Raw genomic sequence first — 17,573 nt, 5'->3', positions numbered from 1 at the left:
AGTTTGTTTTGTCCCTTCTCCCTCACTGGGTTCCTCAAGCAAAGCTCTTATCTCTACCTGCTCGAAAGCCAAAGCAAAGCAAGAACAATTCAGGACGGAGTGAAACTCAGTGCCCACTGATCTGAGTGGGGAGTTATTTATAAAGCTATTTCTCTCTTGTCTCTCTGAAGGTCAAGCGATAGAGCCACGTGTGGGGAGGGACCGCATGTTTTCTTGCTGGGAAGCGTGACTTGGGTTTCAGGAGGAGAGTCAGCATCTCCTCTCTCGCTTCTCTTTTTCATCTGCTCTCGGCTCAGCCTGCAGCCTGTAGGGTTTAAGCAGAGCATTAGCCCTTGCAGTGATGCAGAAGGTTATCTTTTAGTGGCAGCTGCCGGCACGGAGAGCGAGGGAGGTGCTGGCAGGCAGCTGAGCCGCGGTGGGTGCGAGGTGACTGCAGATGCCGGTCTTCGTTTTATCTCCGTTTGGTGTTGCAGAAGGAAGGAGGGGGCAGCGTGTGTGTAAAGGAGAGCGCGTCACCCGACACGCCACTTTGAGGATTGTTAATTGGGTTTGCAGCAGGATATTCCCAGTCGTAAATGTAGCTCAGATGGAAATGGGATTGGATGAAATTTTCGTAGGCTGCTCTGCAGGCACCGTCAAGGACCGGCCGCGCTCGCTGCTGCTTATATCTCGTGGTAAATTCGATCTGTAATTGAAAAACAGGAAGAATAGGGTCGGGGAATAAAACCACACTGCTTCTGCCCAGAGAGGGACAAATTACATACGAGACATACCATATGCCCTTGGTATTGCCAGCAGGGGACAGCAGATAGTTCCCTCCTGCATCCTCTCGGGTCTTCTGTCAGATGCTGCCTGCTTGGTAAAGGCGCATACGCGTGACAGGAATGTGGACCTCGGGCGGGGAGGGTTCGTGGCGGGTGTTTGGGTTTGTGAACCGCTGAGAACAAGCCCGTTTTTGCTTCGCAGTGAACACACGGTCGCAGCTGCAGCTCTTCCACCAAGTCATTAGGGTTCAGCCAAAAACGATTCGGCCGCGAATCGCAAAGTTATTTGTGATACCTTTGTAGATTTAAAAAAAAGTGAGTTCCAGGTAAAGCGAGGGCGCTGGGGGTGGATACCGGATCCCGGACATGCCCCGTACCGCAGGGGAGCGCTGCGTGATCAGGGTGCCTTTGTGGAGAACGCAAAGGCCACGGGACCTGCCCACACGATGTCTGTGGTGGAGGCTGTTGGTGAACGGGGGGCTGGGATCAAACGAAGCCCCCATCCCCGCTCCCCGCAGCACTCATCTCGCTCTTGCCTTCGCAGCCGTCGGTCTGTCCAGCTGCCCGGAGCCCCCCGTTCCTGGGAACGGCCTGAAGATCGGCGAGCGCTATTTAGTGAACGATGTCGTCTCCTTCCAGTGTGAACCAGGCTACGCGCTCCAGGTACTGAACATTGTCCAGCAGAAAGGATGAGAACAAACACCTGGGGTACTGGGAGACCCGCCAAACCCTGGTCTTGTTCTTCTCTCTTCCAGGGCCACTCTCACATCTCCTGCATGCCAGGCACCGTCCGCCGCTGGAACTACCCACCTCCGCTTTGCATTGGTACGACTCTTGTTCTTTTGTACCTAGCAGATATTTATAGCACTTCTCATTAGGAAAAAAAAAAAAGTAAAGGTCTGAGTTAAGGAAACGCAGGTTTGTTCTGGAAGCGAGATAGAGCGTGGAAAATCTTCATTTATTGCAAGTGGAAGTTTCAACAAAAAAGTCCCTGTCGGCCCCTCAGTGCTTTAATTTGAATGCTTAAAATGTGGCTCTAGTATAAAATGTGAAATACGAAAAAGGTTTTTCTCAACAAAACTTAATTTAAAAGGAAAAACCTAAAACTTCTGTATACTGAAATTGGGTTTATGGGTTGAGAGTTTTATTTCCATCTTAAGCAAAGATCTTAAGATTGTGGTTTATTTTGATGAAATGCATCACGATATCACTAAAACTGCCTCTTTGACCGGAGCCAGTTTACACGCCGGGATCTCCGAAGGGCACCACTTGGTGCCTTGCTGTCCCTGCCTTGGCTGGCAGGTCCTGTGTGGCCAGCAAGAGCCAGCTCACTTGTCGAGGCAGCTGTTTGCCCGCGGCAGCCTCTGAGGAGCAGGGCTGGGACTGCTGAGTGTTTCAGGCCTCCGGGGACAAGGACTGGGCAGTTGATTCCCACCCTGGAAGAAACAAGCCCTAGAAGAGGCGCAGAGGTGAAGGGAACTTGCTGGAGCTTTTGGATTATTTTCAATATTTTGCTTTTAGCAAATCTAGATGTTTAATATTCATATTGCACATTTTACAGCTTTGAGAGAGACATTTAATAGCTTTAGTTAACAGTTATTTCAGGCTCCTGCTGTTCTAGCTTACATCATTTTGCTTTAAAGTAATTATAAGAGCTAACAGTTCTTTCATCCGATGATCTGCAGGCCAGGAATAAATGCAGAGACATTTACAGCAGAATGACTGAGCTAAAGGGCTCAGACTCAGGGGAGTTGCTCTGAAAGAAATCAGAAGCCCTTCAGCTCAGCATCAGACTTGGGGGTTCCCAGCATGGGGGAGGAGCCCAATACTGTCATCTAGCTGCTGACTAGCTGAGAGACTACAAGTTTTGAGTTTTCTTCTTTTAATCAGCATCAGTTAACCCAGTTCAGTCGGATTTTGCCTGGTTGGGCTGCGCCTCCAGGCATCATCACAGTGTAGGCACTAGTGCAGTTTAATTCAGATTGTCTGGCTTTGGACTGTCGTGGCCGAGCGCAGCGGCACAACAGCCCATCCACCTGTCTGTTCGTATGGCTCAGCTTGCATCACGCTTGACTGAAAAAGGTCATCCAACTTCAGAGAGGCATAAACGTGTCTCTGCAGCCACGGGCAGATCGTCGTGAGTGACCGCCGTCTTCTCCGGGAACGCCGCAGCACCCCATGCTGACAGTCGTGAGGCTCGGTGTCCCGTGCTAATCACGCACTGATGTGTCTAAACCCTGTCCAGGGCACCACGGGCTGCCGGCCGCACAGAACCCAGCTTTGGTTTTTCCCCTGCTCGGAGAACAGCTTGCTTCCCTGGCAAAGCATGCTGATTTTCTTTTGGTCTACTTCATCCAGATGCTTGACTTCTAAATAATGTAGTAGTAGTTCTATTAAACATCCATTAAGAGGAAAAAGAAAGAGAAATCTTCTGGGAGAAACCTTGTTAGTAGCAAGTACACACGTAATGAGATATCGGACAAAAGGAATCTGTACCTTCACTGTCGGAACGTGTTAGGAGTATACCTGGGTGTATTCGGCTGCGTGGTATTACCTAACAAGGTAGGGGTCATCCAGAAAAGCATGAGAAGATGCTATCTGTGCATAAATTTCACGTGATGCCTTTTGTAAACACATTTTGTGCTGTCATCTCTGGATCGCTTCTTGGGAGGGAATTTACTTCAGTCAGTGTGCAAACATGCTGTTCTATGTTTATCAGTAATCGCCCAGAGATTGGCAAGTGTAGCAGTCGAGGTAGATCAGTTAACCAGACAAAGAAGTAGTGGTGACTAGAGTCACATACAACCAGTCTGTTTCTTCACAGTAATTTTTTTTAGGTGGTTAAAAATTCAAACAAGTGCTGTGTGCATGATGTGCGCTGTTACAGTGTCTATGGACAGAACAGAGCATCTGCCTCTCCTCTTGCAGCTCGGATCTGTCTCCCCCACTGCGATTGCCAAAACCGGATCTCTGGGTCCAGGCTTTTATCTCCAGAGGGCAGGAGAAAGGCACATGCATTAGTAACCTGGCCATGCAGAGCCTGGCAAACTTTGTGCTAGCTCCATAGCAGGCTTTCCTTTTTCTCTTCTTAGTTTTTAATTTGTTCCCACACAGCCGGCCGGCCATGGCGTGGCCATCACTCAGAGAGACCCGTAAGTGATCCTGACCATTAACCCTTGATTTTACAGCCCAGTGTGGAGGAACAGCAGAAGAGATGGAAGGAGTGCTCCTGAGCCCAGGGTTCCCAGGAAACTATCCAAGCAACCTGGACTGCACGTGGAGGATATTGCTGCCAGTGGGGTTTGGTGAGACAGCTGGTTTTGGTTTGATGCTATCAGAGAGATGATAGGAAGATACCGACCCTGTGCCGTCAGTGCTGGATGCGTTGCTTGCCCAGATGAGTTACAGAAACTCTGTTTTTTGGCCTCCTGATCACGCGTCCCATTAAAGAGGCACTGATACGGTGCTATGAAATGACAAATAGGTTTTCAAAAGGTGATTACGGGTCACTGTGGAGCGTGAGAGTTGATACGGATTTGTGGGCATGCCTCTGAATCAGCCGTAGCGTCCTCCCTTAGTGTCCTCGGGTACTTGCCCGTCTTGGACTACTCGCGTTTGTAATAGCTGTAAAACATCACCACTTGCATCACCCTTTGTAAACGTAACAAGTGACCGAAGCTTGTCTCAGATTATATCCTGCCTCGGCTTGAATTCATGCAGGCATCAGCACATTCAAAATTAGGATCTCCCCAGACACTGATATGATAGAAATTTGCTCACTTCCAGCTCGGCTCTTCTCCAGGCCAGCCCCATCAGGGTGCCTAATTGCCAGGAGGTGGAAGTATTGCCCGCCTGGAAGAAGTGCTGACCCTCCGGGTTACCTGAATTAAGTCTCCTCCTCCCGGTGTAGCTGCCGTGCGCTGCTGGGGGAGAGGAACACCTGGCTCGGCCTGGCCTGCCCCCTGAGCTGGCTGCGCTCAGCTTGGCGACGGGTGCTCCCTGTGGCTCTGCCTGCCTTCCTCGTTTCTCTGGTGCCTGGCAGAGAAGGAGGCGTGCACGGGAACTCCAGCGGCATGAAACTCCGGGCATTAGTGGCCTGAGCATGTCTGAAACTAGTAGGACCCACTTACCTACAGGCACCCTCTACCTCCAACACAGTCAATGTACCCCTGCTGATTGAGCAGGCTGTACTGGGCATCACTGGGTGAGCGCTGCTGATGTGCTTGGGTGTAGCTTTAGAGGCAGACTGTTCATTCCTCCTCTCTAGGTGCTCACATCCAGTTCCTAAACTTCTCCACTGAGCCGAACCACGACTTTGTCGAAATCCGCAACGGGCCGTATGACACCAGTAACGTCATCGGGCGGTTCAGCGGCACCGAAATCCCGGGCTCCCTCCTGTCGACATCTCATGAAACCACTGTGTACTTCCACAGCGACCACTCACAGAACAAGCCAGGCTTCAAGCTGGAATACCAAGGTGAGGCCACTGAACAAGCAGCAGCGGGACAATCCTGTCCCCGGGTGCTGATGGTGAGGGCGGGAGAGAGAGGGTAGGTGTCACGGTTGTTGCTATTCTGTTGAATTAATTCCATGAGGACTTAATCCAAATGAGTGGAAAGGTGTTACATGAAGGCCATGCTTAATCCTAATAACTGGGACCTGTTCACCCAGACTTACGCCTACGGCAAATAACAAATGTTCCTGGAGTGCCTTGTGACAGTGAAATGCCTTTGAATTAATTCCAGCCAGATTCACTTAGATCTTGGCTCTGTCGACTGTCATGTGCAAAGGGAAGAGTCCTCAGCAGCCATGACTTTGCTCTGGAATTTTGCAGCTGCTTTTCAGTCTCAGCTGAAGTCCCAGCGCAATCTTAGCTGCAGCCTAGCCTTGTGCTGGGGCAGGCTGCTGGAGGGAACCGGCTAAATAAGTAAATGGTCAAATAATAGAACAGCGGAGCTGGCACGGACACCTGGAGTACGAGTAAAGAAATATGTTCTCAGTGCAGCTTTTGGAGGTGATGGGGGAGTCCCCAGGCAGCTCCCCAGGTTTGCACGTGATGTCCTCGGAGCAGGAGCCGCCTCGGTCTCTGATGGCAGCAGAGCGAGGCCCTGGAAGTGCTCCTTCCCGTACTGGGTTTGCTGCTCTGTGCAGGTGCTGGATTGGGGCTGCCCGTGGGAGCCTTTGCCCTGTTGAAAGAGAGCGTGAACTTTTGGCCCTGCCTCATCCACAGCCCTACCTCGATGAGTGTCTTTGCAAAACCCTTTGGTCTCCGCTGTCCACCTGTCCTTGGCGTATGGGAATAGGAAAGGGCAAAGGATGCCCAGGCAGATCGTGTACCCCATACTGAATACAGTTAGGCTGGGCTTTGCTAGGCGGTAGCTGGGAGCCAAGCGGTCCAGCTGCTGCCTGGGAGAGAGATCTGATGAGTGGGAAGGATGGAGCACGTGTCTCCAGCCATGTGATATAGCCAAGGACTGACAAAGGGCTGACTCCCCAGAAATAGCAATAAAAGCCGCTACTCATACTTAATTGAAAACATTAATTTTGTCTTGGCTGTCCTGTTCATGCACCATGTAATTCATGCGCTGCTGCACAATTTAGGAAGGAATGTGCTCTGTGAGGCACTCTGGGTAATCTCATGGAAATTGCTATGCAAATTAGCTCTAGCAAGGCTGACCAGTAATTTATAATGCCAGGTGGAACACGTTAACCAATTGACTTGCATTCGTCATCAGGGTTGACCATGTTTTGTTGGAAAACAAGGCAGATTTCTCAATTAGAAGTGAAGTGCGGGTGACGCTGAACACGGGCTGTGAGGCTCCGGCGCACCAGGGCAGACCCCAGTGCTCGTGTCTGAGGCTGCCACAGAGCAGCAGCAAGATTTTCCCTCGGCCTTCGTGCAGATGTGTGCACGGTTCAGTAAAGTTTATCTCCTTCAATTAAATCATTTTATGAGGAGGAACTAGCCAGGCAGCGTGGTGGGTGTGCTGTTCCTGCTTTTGTGAGAAAATACGAAGTATGAAACATTCCTCCTTTTTTTTCCCCCCAGCCTACGAGCTGCAGGAATGCCCTGACCCTGAACCTTTCGCTAATGGTGTTGTAAGAGGAGCCGGTTACAACGTTGGCCAGTCTATCTCTTTCGAGTGTCTGCCCGGCTACCAGCTGATCGGCCACCCTGTCCTGACCTGCCAGCACGGCACCAACAGGAACTGGGACCACCCATTGCCCAGGTGTGAAGGTATGGCTTTGGGGGCACCCTGAGACCGTGCAGGGAGCGAAGGCTTCGGATGCCTGTTCTTGGCCTCCGTGTGAATCGTTGTTTTGTAATTCGGCTGAAAGTTTCTCTGGAAACAAAAGCATCGCTGGAGGCAGGCTGGGAATGTGCGCTTTGAATAAAGCCTCAACCCCTGAGGTGTTGAAGCATGTTCTCAGTGAGTTGATGTTCAACATATTTCAGCCTAGTCAAAGCGAACATTTTGAACAGTTTAAAACAAAGGTGCATCTTTTGAGATGATGTGTTTGAATCTCTTGCTACGGGTGAGGACTGTCTCTGGCTGCAGTCTCGCTGCTGATGCCAGTGGGAGCTGCGCTTTCAGAATGAAGCAGCCCAGAACAACTGTAATAATTATTCTTGTCTGCTTTATTTCTTCAATAACGTTCAGCTTCTGTTGATTTAGCATTGGTAAATAAAAGTGCCTGGTAAAAGACCCTTGTAGCTCTGGGGGCTCTTAGTGTGGGAAGAGTGTGTCTGAGTCTAGTCTCCTTAGCGTGGCGATGATGGTGTCTCCAGGGTGCTGCAGGTGAGAGTTCCTCAGTATCCTGGCCACGGTCTCCTTTCTGAAGACCAGGTCTGCTAGGGGGGCCCTGCAGGCTGGAGGAGTGGATCCGTGGTCTAGGCATCAAAGCTCAAATGTCCAAATTCACTTTTCAAACCCCAGTAGGGCTGTTTCAGCCCTTCATCCTTTGGGCCAATGGACTGAGTTTTGTGTGGTTTACTCGAGAAGGTTTCATATGAACCCTTAAGAAGTTTAGCACTGCTTACTGGAGGTTTCCCACGGCATTTCCCAGGAGCACTGACCTTTATTCCAGCCTCTTTACAGCACTTGGTCTGCCAGCAAGAACCGTGCACTGGAGAAAGAGAGGGAGAGGTGATATTTTCCCTCCTTTAAGCCCTAAGTCCTTGAACCCCAGAGAACACAAAGCATAAAGAACGGAATCCTCAGCTGCTCTGTCACTGGCCCCAGCAATGCGAGAGAGAGGTGCCTTAGCTGAGAAGCTGCCCAGTGCTCAGCTGGGTGCTGCTGGTAGGGTGGGGGGCTGGTGGTAGCAGGGTTGTGCCCTTACCTACCTCAGGCATCAGCTCTGCTGGCTGCAACCATCCAGTTCTTCTTTATTGCGTTTTTTTAGGTAGCTTTCGTGTTCTGCAGCACTTCTGATAGCACAGAGGGGTGAGGGGTTAGGTACGATCTGGACCATTTGATTTTTTTCTCTGTGTGCATGTCTGGTGGGCTCTTAGTGCTGTTAAAGTCAATGCAGAACTTTTCTAGCTGTTTCCTTAAATGGTCCATTTTGCATAGCAGCAAGCAGTGAGGACTCGCTGCCTTAGGCTAACTGCCTCACCTTTCCCACGCAGGTCGCCGCTGAAAGCCCTTTTAATTAAAAGAGAAGCTGTAATTCTAAAATAAAAGCACAGAAGCCAAGGTTTCCAGCGCCACTCGAGGGAGTTTTTCCAGTGATCAGCGGGGCTGCCTGCTGCTTTGCAGGGCAGAAAGGAACTTGGCCCCCGAGGTTACTTGGGTGTTTGTTTCAGAAAGTGAGCGTATGGAGTTATATAAACACACTTGCTTTGCTCACCTTGACAAACCACGGGAGTTAAGCGGAGCAGAACCAGGCAGGGAATATACGGAGCTTGGCTCTAACCTCACAGCTGGAGGATCGTGTCAGGGCCAGGGTGGTGGAAGTCTGTGGAGCCACCGAAAAAAGAGTGTGTTCAGCCCTGAGCCTGAATTAGTAACTTGCCTTGGGAGGTAGAATGTGTTAGCCTACGCAGAGGACTGCGTTAGTACAGCGCGTGGCTTCTGGGACGGAGCTTGCAGATGACGCTGTCTGCACTCATCCCTGTGCCTTCAGTTGTTGCAGGTTGCCTGTAACACACTGCAGATGTTATCATCGTTTCAATTGATCTCCTGTGCCAGAGAGGTCCAGAAGCTGATGCTTGTACATGGGACTTTCAGACCTAGGGACCTGCTCCGGCCCTCCTGCATTGCTTTCAGCAGGTTTTCGTCTTCCTCTCCCTCCTTTTTGCTGCCCAGGCTGTTTCTAATTGCCTCTCTTTGGTTTGGAAGTTCATTTGGACCGGGAAGATACCTAGTGCAATGGAACTGTCGTCTTGATTAATGAATTGGATGCTGCTGTCATACAAATCATCATTTCCCCCCTGCTCAGATGTACTCTGTGAAAAGCCAGCTGCTCGGTGGCTCTGGTCCAGGCCACGCTGTATGAACAAGTGGATAGATTTGCCCACTGGTGTGATCTCGTCAGGAGCTGTATTTTCCATGCATGGGTGGAAACACAGCTGGTGGAGCCCAAAGACTTTTGCTAGGGCATAAGATAGAGTTTATTTGCGCACCTGGCTATCACATCTGTGCAAAACACCCTGACAGTCTCCTTTCAGCTCTGAAGCACTTAATAAATTCATTGTAATGGAATTAAGTTGAAAACGTTAGATGTGGTTGTGACAGGTAGGAATTACTCGAGGCAAGCTAGGCCAAGTTTTGGGGCTGGATCCTCCAGAATTTCTAGCTTTTTATCCAAAATAAAGGAAAGAAAAATGGGAAAGAGAGAATCTTTAAGAGTTACTGTTTTGGGGAATATTTCTTCATTAGGTTTGTGTTTCTGTTTGATTACCTGCAGTGCCTTGTGGGGGGAACGTCACCACCCAAAACGGTACGGTTTATTCTCCTGGATTCCCCAACCAGTACCCCAATTCCCAGGACTGCACTTGGCTTCTCACAGTGCCCGTGGGATATGGAATCCATCTCAACTTCACTCTGCTGCAGACAGAGCCCTACAACGATTTCATCACTGTTTGGTGGGTACAGCAAAGGCGGGAGGACTGACTAGAGTTGCTGCTAAGGCTCCATGTCAGAAAGATCCTCTTGCTGATAAATAGAGCTCTCGTTGCCACGGCGCGTGGGTAGTGCTGTGTCTGAGAGTAGGAATATCCTCTGGGGACACTGGGGTGAGATTTGGAATTTTTTAAACTTCATGTGCTCGATAGGGCCTTTAGGTTGAGGACCGTGTGCTGGAAGGCACTAGCAAATCGGGCAAGGCGGCTGTCTCGAAACGCTGCCGATGTTACATTCTGGAAGGACGCAGGCAGGGAGCGCAAGGTCAGTGCAGGGAATGATCACTGAATGACTAGGCTGCTGGTGCCGAGTGGTGGAAATGTCACCCTTCGGGTCTAGAGGGGAGCCTGCACAGGAATCCTTGGCTTTCACGGTGCGTTTGCCTCGGTGTTGTGCAGCCCGCAAGGAGCAGTCCCACCCTTGGCCGCATAGCAGCGCCGCTAAGACCGTATAGGTCTTGCCGTTAAATTCTGGGCTCATCAGCAGTTAAAAATGAAGCACATCAGACCCCTGCAGCGCCTGGGATTAGCAGTCACCGTCCCACCGGTTTGCCACAGCTACCATGAGCAGGGGCCGAGCTGCCGGGAGGACGCAGGCTGGCATCCCAGCCGCGGCGGGCGGGCGGGCGGCGGCAGAGCCCCGCTCATCCTGCCAGATGCTTTCATCAGCCTCTCCCTTCATCTCCAAAATGCTCTGCTGAATAGGATGAGGAAACATCTCTTGGAAAGCCGAAGGGGCTTTTACAGAGCAGACTTTATGAATGGTAAACGGGGTCTTTATCTCAAGCTGAATTTAGCTGAAATGAATCTTGTTCGGACCCGCATAATAGGAATTGCCTTTTGCTTCTGATTTCTCTGACAGACATTTTCTGGGCCTCATTTTCCTTTTGCACTTTATCTATGGCTACCTGTCTATGGATAAAGGCTGAATGAAGAAAAAGCCTCTGGTAAATCATTTGCATTTACCAATGGTTTTTCTTCTGCAGTCAGAGGTAACGCAGCCCTACAATCCAAGCTGATCTGCCAGCCTGCAGCGGCAGCGCTGGGATGGCGTCAGGCGCCAGAGCTGGCTGTGGCCCCCAGCTGCCTTTTAAATAGCAGCGACTGGGAACTGTGACCTCGGATGTAAAATGGGAGCAACTCTGCTGCGGTTAATGAAGTGGCACTGATTTCTTCACCCCAGGAGCCTTACAGGCTGGGATCTTCCTCTCCTCTTTGGAGAAGGGAAGAGAAATGGCATATTACCAACTTCAGTCGGCCGAGGGAGCGCACACGGCGGCACTGGCGAAAGAGCTTGTGGCCAAGTTGTTGCGCTTGTAGCACTCAATCAGTATCTGACTTTCAAAATATCTGTGTCTGCTGTGCAAACAGGGAGCTAAACTCCTTTGGAAAACCGTCCCTAATTCTTCAAGTTCTGAGGTTAAAAATGAAGTTCGTGTTTGTAATTGTCTACTGGGTGAGCCCTGCACTGCCAGAGAAAATTGTCCTGGTTATAGCAGAGCGGGGAGGGGGACTGGGGTCCAGGTCAGCTGCCCAGGGAGCTGCTGAGGCTATATTTGGATGTAGAAAAGAGAGGCCAAGGAGGGAAGAGCAGGAAGGAGTTCTGTGCATGCAGTGTAAGAGGTTGGTTGTTGCCTAGGATTAAGAAAACATAATAACGCTCTTTTCTTGTGTTTCTGACATGATTTTAGGGATGGTCCACAGCAAACAGCCCCACAGCTTGGTGTGTTCACTGGCAACTCTGCTAAGAAATCGGCCCAAAGCTCTTCTAACCAGGTCCTGATGAAATTCCACAGCGATGCCGCCAACGGAGGGATTTTTGCCATTTATTTCTACGGTCCGTATTGCTTACTGAGCAACGTGTGTGGGATGCAGAGGGGCACGGGTCGGGCGTGGCTTGTTGCGGGGAGGGCTAGTTCTGGGGAAGAGAAGGTGCGAAAAAATACACTTTTACCTGAAATCTTCCACAAAGGGCCCAGTTTTCATAGGTTTGAGATTGAAGGTCTCTTAATGCAATCGGCTGCTGGCAAGCGGATACAGCCTGTGCAGATGTGGAAATCCATCTGTAACGTTGTGATAATTCAAGCACAGATCAAGCGCCTGCAAACTAACAGCCATGCCAACCCTGCGCCTCTCTCAAGGTGATGCCTGTAAATATCGTCCTCTCCATGGCAGATCCCATTATGGATAGCTCCGCTTTGTCTACCTAAATCTCTCCTTCCCTGCAGCGCTGGCTGGACGCAGTATTGTCTTCCCAATGCTACGCTAAATCAGTTGGGTCATCTTGGTGACCTGTTTTAAATTCCAGCTAAGAGGTGACTTCATTTCCCTGGGGAGGAAAAGGGCTCCTGTAAATCCCTGAATTACTTGGGGATTCTTTGGTGGGAGTGTAGCTCACCCTAGAGAGACTTTGGGTATTACATTGAAATGAGAGCATTTGCTTTCCACCGCTAAACAAGAGCCCAACTTTAAATTGGATTAGCTAACAAGTTCCTACGGCAGTGCTGGGATTTTGGAAAGTGCAAGCGGAGACCTCCTCTTGCTTTGGTAATTTACCGGCAACAACATCGACAAAGCCTTACATGAATTACACGATGAATCTGTGCAGAATGTCTTAGCTTATGTTCAGTTCCGAAAGGCAAGTATTATATGGTTAGGCTGAATTTAAAGAATGTTTGCTAGGCTTCGGAGGGAATTGGTTTACTGCTGCAAAACACTGCAAGATTTATATTACTAGACAATGGTGCGTATATAACAGTTATGCAAAAAATTATGGTTTAGGCAGTTTGGCTCAGAAACGAGCAGTATGTAAACACTGCTGCAGTTCAGCGAATGCTTCCTTTTGCAGCATGAATTAGATACTATCATCGCTGTGGTTAGAGCCCATCAGCATATGTTGCTGTTCTCTAATCTTGATGGCACTTTACGCTGATGTTTCTTCAGCTTACGGTTTATGTGGGGTATAAAGCCGCTCGCAGGCATGGGGGGGCTGGGGTAGGGCTGGTAGGTGTCAGTGCAGGCCAGCAGCCGGTTATAGCCTGTTAATCAGCCGGGCCTTTTATTAGAGTGTCGTTTACTGGCTTATTGCTCCCTTTATGCATGGGGCTTCGGTATAAAGCTTAACCCCAAAGATGTAAGTGATTGAGGTGGTCGCCTCCAGAGTGAGATTCTTCCCTCTTTCCCGGGCTCTCGTTCTGCGCGTGGTGCCTTGTGCGCCCAGAACGGTGCGGCAGAACGGGGCGGGATCTTCACGCGGGGCTCAGGCTGTGCAGTCAATTAGATCTTTGGCATCGCGCTTTGGGATGTTAACTGCAGGAAATGCAATTTCCTCGGGATCTACAGCAACGTATATTTTCATTTCTGCGTCTGCATGCTGGCAGATCTAGGACAGAGGAGCCGTCCTCCTTCAGCTTTAAATTGTCTTTTTCTGTACAGCGATGAGCAGCACCGTGTCAGGGAACCATTGCCCTTTTAAATGCCTGCAGAGAGACATTTCCTTAGGGTGGAGGAAGGGAAGCAAAAGAATGATTCACAGAGCTTAAAGACTCAATAGCACCCCTTGAAAAATGATGATGTTGCACCTATTATTAAATGGGTTAGTTCAGGTGCCAGCGCGAACTGATGTGTGAGCGTGATGGGAGAGGGTTTTATGGCACCGTAACTCAAGGGGGTCCCAGTGTGATTTCAAGGATGGGACTCTGTTTTGTCCTGGTGAGAACAAATGGATGTGCTGTTGAAAGGAGCTTTACCGGTGCTGTATCACCCACATGCTGAAGCCATCTTAATCACACCTCTGTATTGAAATATGGCCCATTAAGGAGAGGAGATTAATGCTGTAAATGCTGGGTTATCTTTCCACTTCAATAGATGCTGTCAAGCACTTTTTAAATAGCATTTAATTTAAATTTTTGTTACGGTTTCCTTTCCTTCTTCCCCCGCTGTCAAACATCTGTTTAAAAGATTGCAAATAAGTGTGTTCCCTCCTGGGGTGGCTCTTTGCTGTGTGGCAGAAGGGCTCTCCCCTGCTACCTCTCGCTCTCCCGTCCCACGCGCGGGCTCTCCCGGCTCCTTTGCTCATCCGTTCCCTTTGCTCCCGTGGTGGACCGCGAAGAGGGACTCGCTGTCCGGATTGCAGAGTGGGCACCTTCCTCTGACACCCCGCCGCTCCCACCTTTCTTCAGCTCGCCCTAGTAGCACGTGTTTTATTTTTCCTCCCCCTTGCACGCATGGGATACGTAAGCCCACCCCTCACGTTAAGCAGAAGGGGCTGCGTTCCCTCCAGCCGGTCCCTGGACCTCTGCGTCACATTATCTGTTCTATAGTAGATTCCACCTTTTCAGAAGGTATTATCCTGCTCCGGCTACAGGGTAAGGAAATTGGGGTAAGACAATGGGGCGTGTACTTCTTTAAATGTGTATTTAAGCATCATTATAAGCCTCATTAAGGTTGCTGCCAGGACAGCCAGCCTTGCCACGGTGTGAAGAGTTCGACATCGTGGAGTTAAGTAAGAATTAATATTCAGTGGCAGCTTGCGCTCCAGTATCTTAAATTAAAGAGCTGATATAAATTTCAGAGGAAGTTATGCTTGTCCAGGGTCAGGTGCAGGGGGAGCAAAGATGCAGAGAAGTGCTGAGCAAATAGCAGAAAATGTCTTTCATTAATATTCATTTAGTTCCCAGTACCATATTTTCATTTTAACCGTGCTCGCAGCGCTCGTGTGTTTATTTTCAGAAGCAGCACAGCGCTCGAGCCCTGCGCGCCCACACGCTTGTAACAGCGCGTTTGTTTTGCCTAGTGTTGGCCGATCTTTAATTTTAGGTGGAAAAATTTCTGTTTGCAATGTATTTGGTCAGGTGCATGAGCCGTAAGGAACCGTTTCTGCTCCTCAGCTGGATTTCTTCTTCCCGTTCAGCCACGTGGCACCCCTGAAAAGATGCCTAATTGGGCAAAGAGTAGAAGGTCTGCCCTGTTTTGCCTTCCGTGAGGCTCTGACATCAACCTCGTGTAGGTTACTTTGTGAACTGCAAGCTGCATGTAGGATTTGTAGTTGAAAACGTTAGCACTCGTGGAATTATTTGCAGAAGAAATTAATGAATAATTCCAACCTAAAGTAAATCAGTGAGTTTTGCGATCTCTGTCCAAGGGCAGGCGTTAAGGATGAAATTAACTGAATAATTATTGTCATTTACTTGGTGATGGAGCTGTCTGAGACTCTCCCTCTTCTGTGATTGACCTAATTCCACTGAGGTCACCAAGATCATCTCTCTTCGAATCCCAAAAGGTGTCCGTAACGTTGCCTCATGTCCGTCAGTCGTCCTTCAGTCTCCATCCAAAAGGACTAACGCTGTCCTGGCACCTGCATCTCCACAGACTGATAAAACTCTGTTCCCTGCTAGGTGTAAGGAACTGGGGGAAGCTGCTTTGGGGCACAAATACCTGGGGCATCTCTGTAGGGTTTGGAGGGGGAAGGGGCTAGTTGCGCTTTTGCCGATTTCTCCTACTTTGGAGAGGGAGGATTTGCCCTGACGTCGGTTGTGTTTAGCACCAAGAGGGCCGTGGCTGCCCTCGCCCCCGGCTTAACGTCCGCTCCTCTTCCTTTGCTCTTTCAGCCTACCAGCTCTTCAGATGTCAGCCTCCGACCGTCGTTCCCAATGCAGAAATCATCACCGAGAACGAAGAATTTAACATAGGTAGCCTCTCCCGGTCCTCTGAGCCCACCTTCCCCCGCCCGCGGGCGCTGGGAATGCCTGCAGACGCACACGCGGGCGTCGTCACCCCTTACCTGGAGCTTCAGGAGAGCTCTTCGCCTGCGCAGCTGTGCGCGCCGTGGGGAGCTGTGCGTGACCTTGCTCAGCGCCCGACAGTTGCGTGGAGTCAAACTGATCCGATTGTCCCGAGGCTTTTCCTCTCTGTTAGTATGGAAGAAGTGGTTTGGCTTTTGTGAAAGCCCCGAGCTTGTTCGGAAACGGTCAGAAATCTTTTGCCGCAATAGTAGTTTTCGGGTGTTTCAAACGAAGCGTTGTGTGAAAGTTTAGAGACCATTATTCTTTTTTTTTTTTTGAGATCCTTTCACCCATATCGACCGTGCTTTTTGTACTTTTTGCTGCTGTTCACGGTTACATCCATATTTTTAAGGGTGTCTGCGACCAGTGAAGTAGCCGTGATTTTTTGTAAAGCAGCTTTTCTCACCGCTCTCTTTGAGGGAAGTCTCCACCTGAAATAGCTTGCACAAATCATAACAGTCTCAGTGGCATGACAGCCGTTTATCCATGCCTTTCTACACCTTTTATTTCTGCACAGTCGTGCCAGAGCTCGATGGCAGAGGCATGGTCGAGAGGTCTGTGTGCCCCACGGTACCGTGTTCCCAGGCCACGGTTGAGCCGTAACGAATTGATCCTTCTCTTGACTCAAGGTTTTCTGTTTCTGTCTGTAGGTGACATAGTGAGGTACAGGTGCCTTCCTGGCTTTACCCTGATTGGAAATGAAATCCTAACCTGCAAACTAGGCACTCATCTCCAGTTTGAAGGACCGCCACCCACGTGTGAAGGTAAAGCCGGGGGTGCCCAGCCTGGCAGCCAAAGCTTCCCTACCCAGAGACTGCTGCAAATGTGGGGGCTTGCTGAGGGAGGGAGCAAGCTGGATGGCAGCTGGGGGGGTTTCCTTGCACCTTGTGGACCTCTGGGGTTAATTCTCAGATCTCCAGGGTCCCAGCTGTGCAAAACCCCACCCGTCAGGACCTTGTGAGGAAGGTAGCGAGACACCTCTGTGCAGGGAGGCCTCGCAGCCTGTCCCAGGGCCAGGCACCTGGGCTAGGCTCAAGCAACAGCCAGCACATAACGGTGAGAAATTTGTTGGGCAACTTATTGCACCCACCCTCTGATCAACGATAAGGGAAGTTCTTCCACCTGCTGCTGGCTCCAGGGAATTTACTGGCTCTCCGCACCTTCCGAGGGGGGTTTGCCTCACGTTGGGTGCCCCTGGATGACACCCCACGCCCCTGGTACAGGAAGGCACTTTAAGCTTGTGCTTTCCTGAGCAAGGACTGAGCAGAGGCCTGACAGGCTGTATGTCTGACTGCATTCGCAAAATCATTAAAACAGTCACCCAAACGTCCTTACCCTGGGAGGGGGGAAGGGACTCTGCGCTGACAGTTTGCTGGTGATACATGAGCAGCCGCAGGAAGAGCAGGCTGCAGCGAAGCGAGCTCCTCCGGCGAGGCGATCCTGCGAGGAACAGCTTCTCTATTAGTGCCACGGAATGTATTACATGGGAGAGAAATGAAAGCCCCAAGCATGCTGCGTTGTACACCTTGCCGCTGCTCAGGAGGGATCCCAGAGACGTTTCCGTGCTACCATGTTACCGTATTTATCCTCTGGATTCCTGCTGGCACTTCTGTTCACTCCAGCCGTGATTATTTCATCTGCTTCGTTCCCTCCTATCTGAACATTTTTACCATATAATGGGATATTTTTCTATAGCTTTATTCTCTCTGAAATAGCATGAACTAAAGGAGAGAAAGGGAGGTCATTCAATTATTTACTGATGGTTGTTAGCCTCGGGGTAAAGGGACTGCTTAAATTACATCTGGCCACCAATTTATAGAGGTCAAAAAATCACTGATGGGATTAAGGATTTTGAAAGAATACACTGTTCTTTCTGGATAGTTCTGGCTGTTTTCTATT

General features: G+C 50.0%; 1 protein-coding gene across 2 annotated transcripts in view; it reads left to right on the top strand.

The window, feature by feature from the left end:
- The window catches only part of CSMD2 (CUB and Sushi multiple domains 2), a 351,736-nt gene that overhangs the window by 287,580 nt on the left and 46,583 nt on the right, over nt 1–17,573 (top strand). For both annotated transcript variants that reach the window (XM_075115031.1, XM_075115030.1), the window contains 9 exons: nt 1,309–1,427; nt 1,520–1,589; nt 3,953–4,069; nt 5,032–5,241; nt 6,814–7,002; nt 9,678–9,855; nt 11,583–11,728; nt 15,501–15,581; nt 16,325–16,438. In XM_075115031.1, the coding sequence (XP_074971132.1) occupies nt 1,309–1,427; nt 1,520–1,589; nt 3,953–4,069; nt 5,032–5,241; nt 6,814–7,002; nt 9,678–9,855; nt 11,583–11,728; nt 15,501–15,581; nt 16,325–16,438 (1,224 nt within the window). The remainder of the gene's footprint in view (nt 1–1,308; nt 1,428–1,519; nt 1,590–3,952; nt 4,070–5,031; nt 5,242–6,813; nt 7,003–9,677; nt 9,856–11,582; nt 11,729–15,500; nt 15,582–16,324; nt 16,439–17,573) is intronic.

Source organism: Phalacrocorax aristotelis, chromosome 20, assembly GCF_949628215.1.
Source record: "Phalacrocorax aristotelis chromosome 20, bGulAri2.1, whole genome shotgun sequence".
Lineage (NCBI taxonomy): Eukaryota > Metazoa > Chordata > Aves > Suliformes > Phalacrocoracidae > Phalacrocorax > Phalacrocorax aristotelis.
The sequence above is the reverse complement of the archived record's forward strand: the minus strand, read 5'-3'. Positions and strand labels throughout refer to the sequence as shown.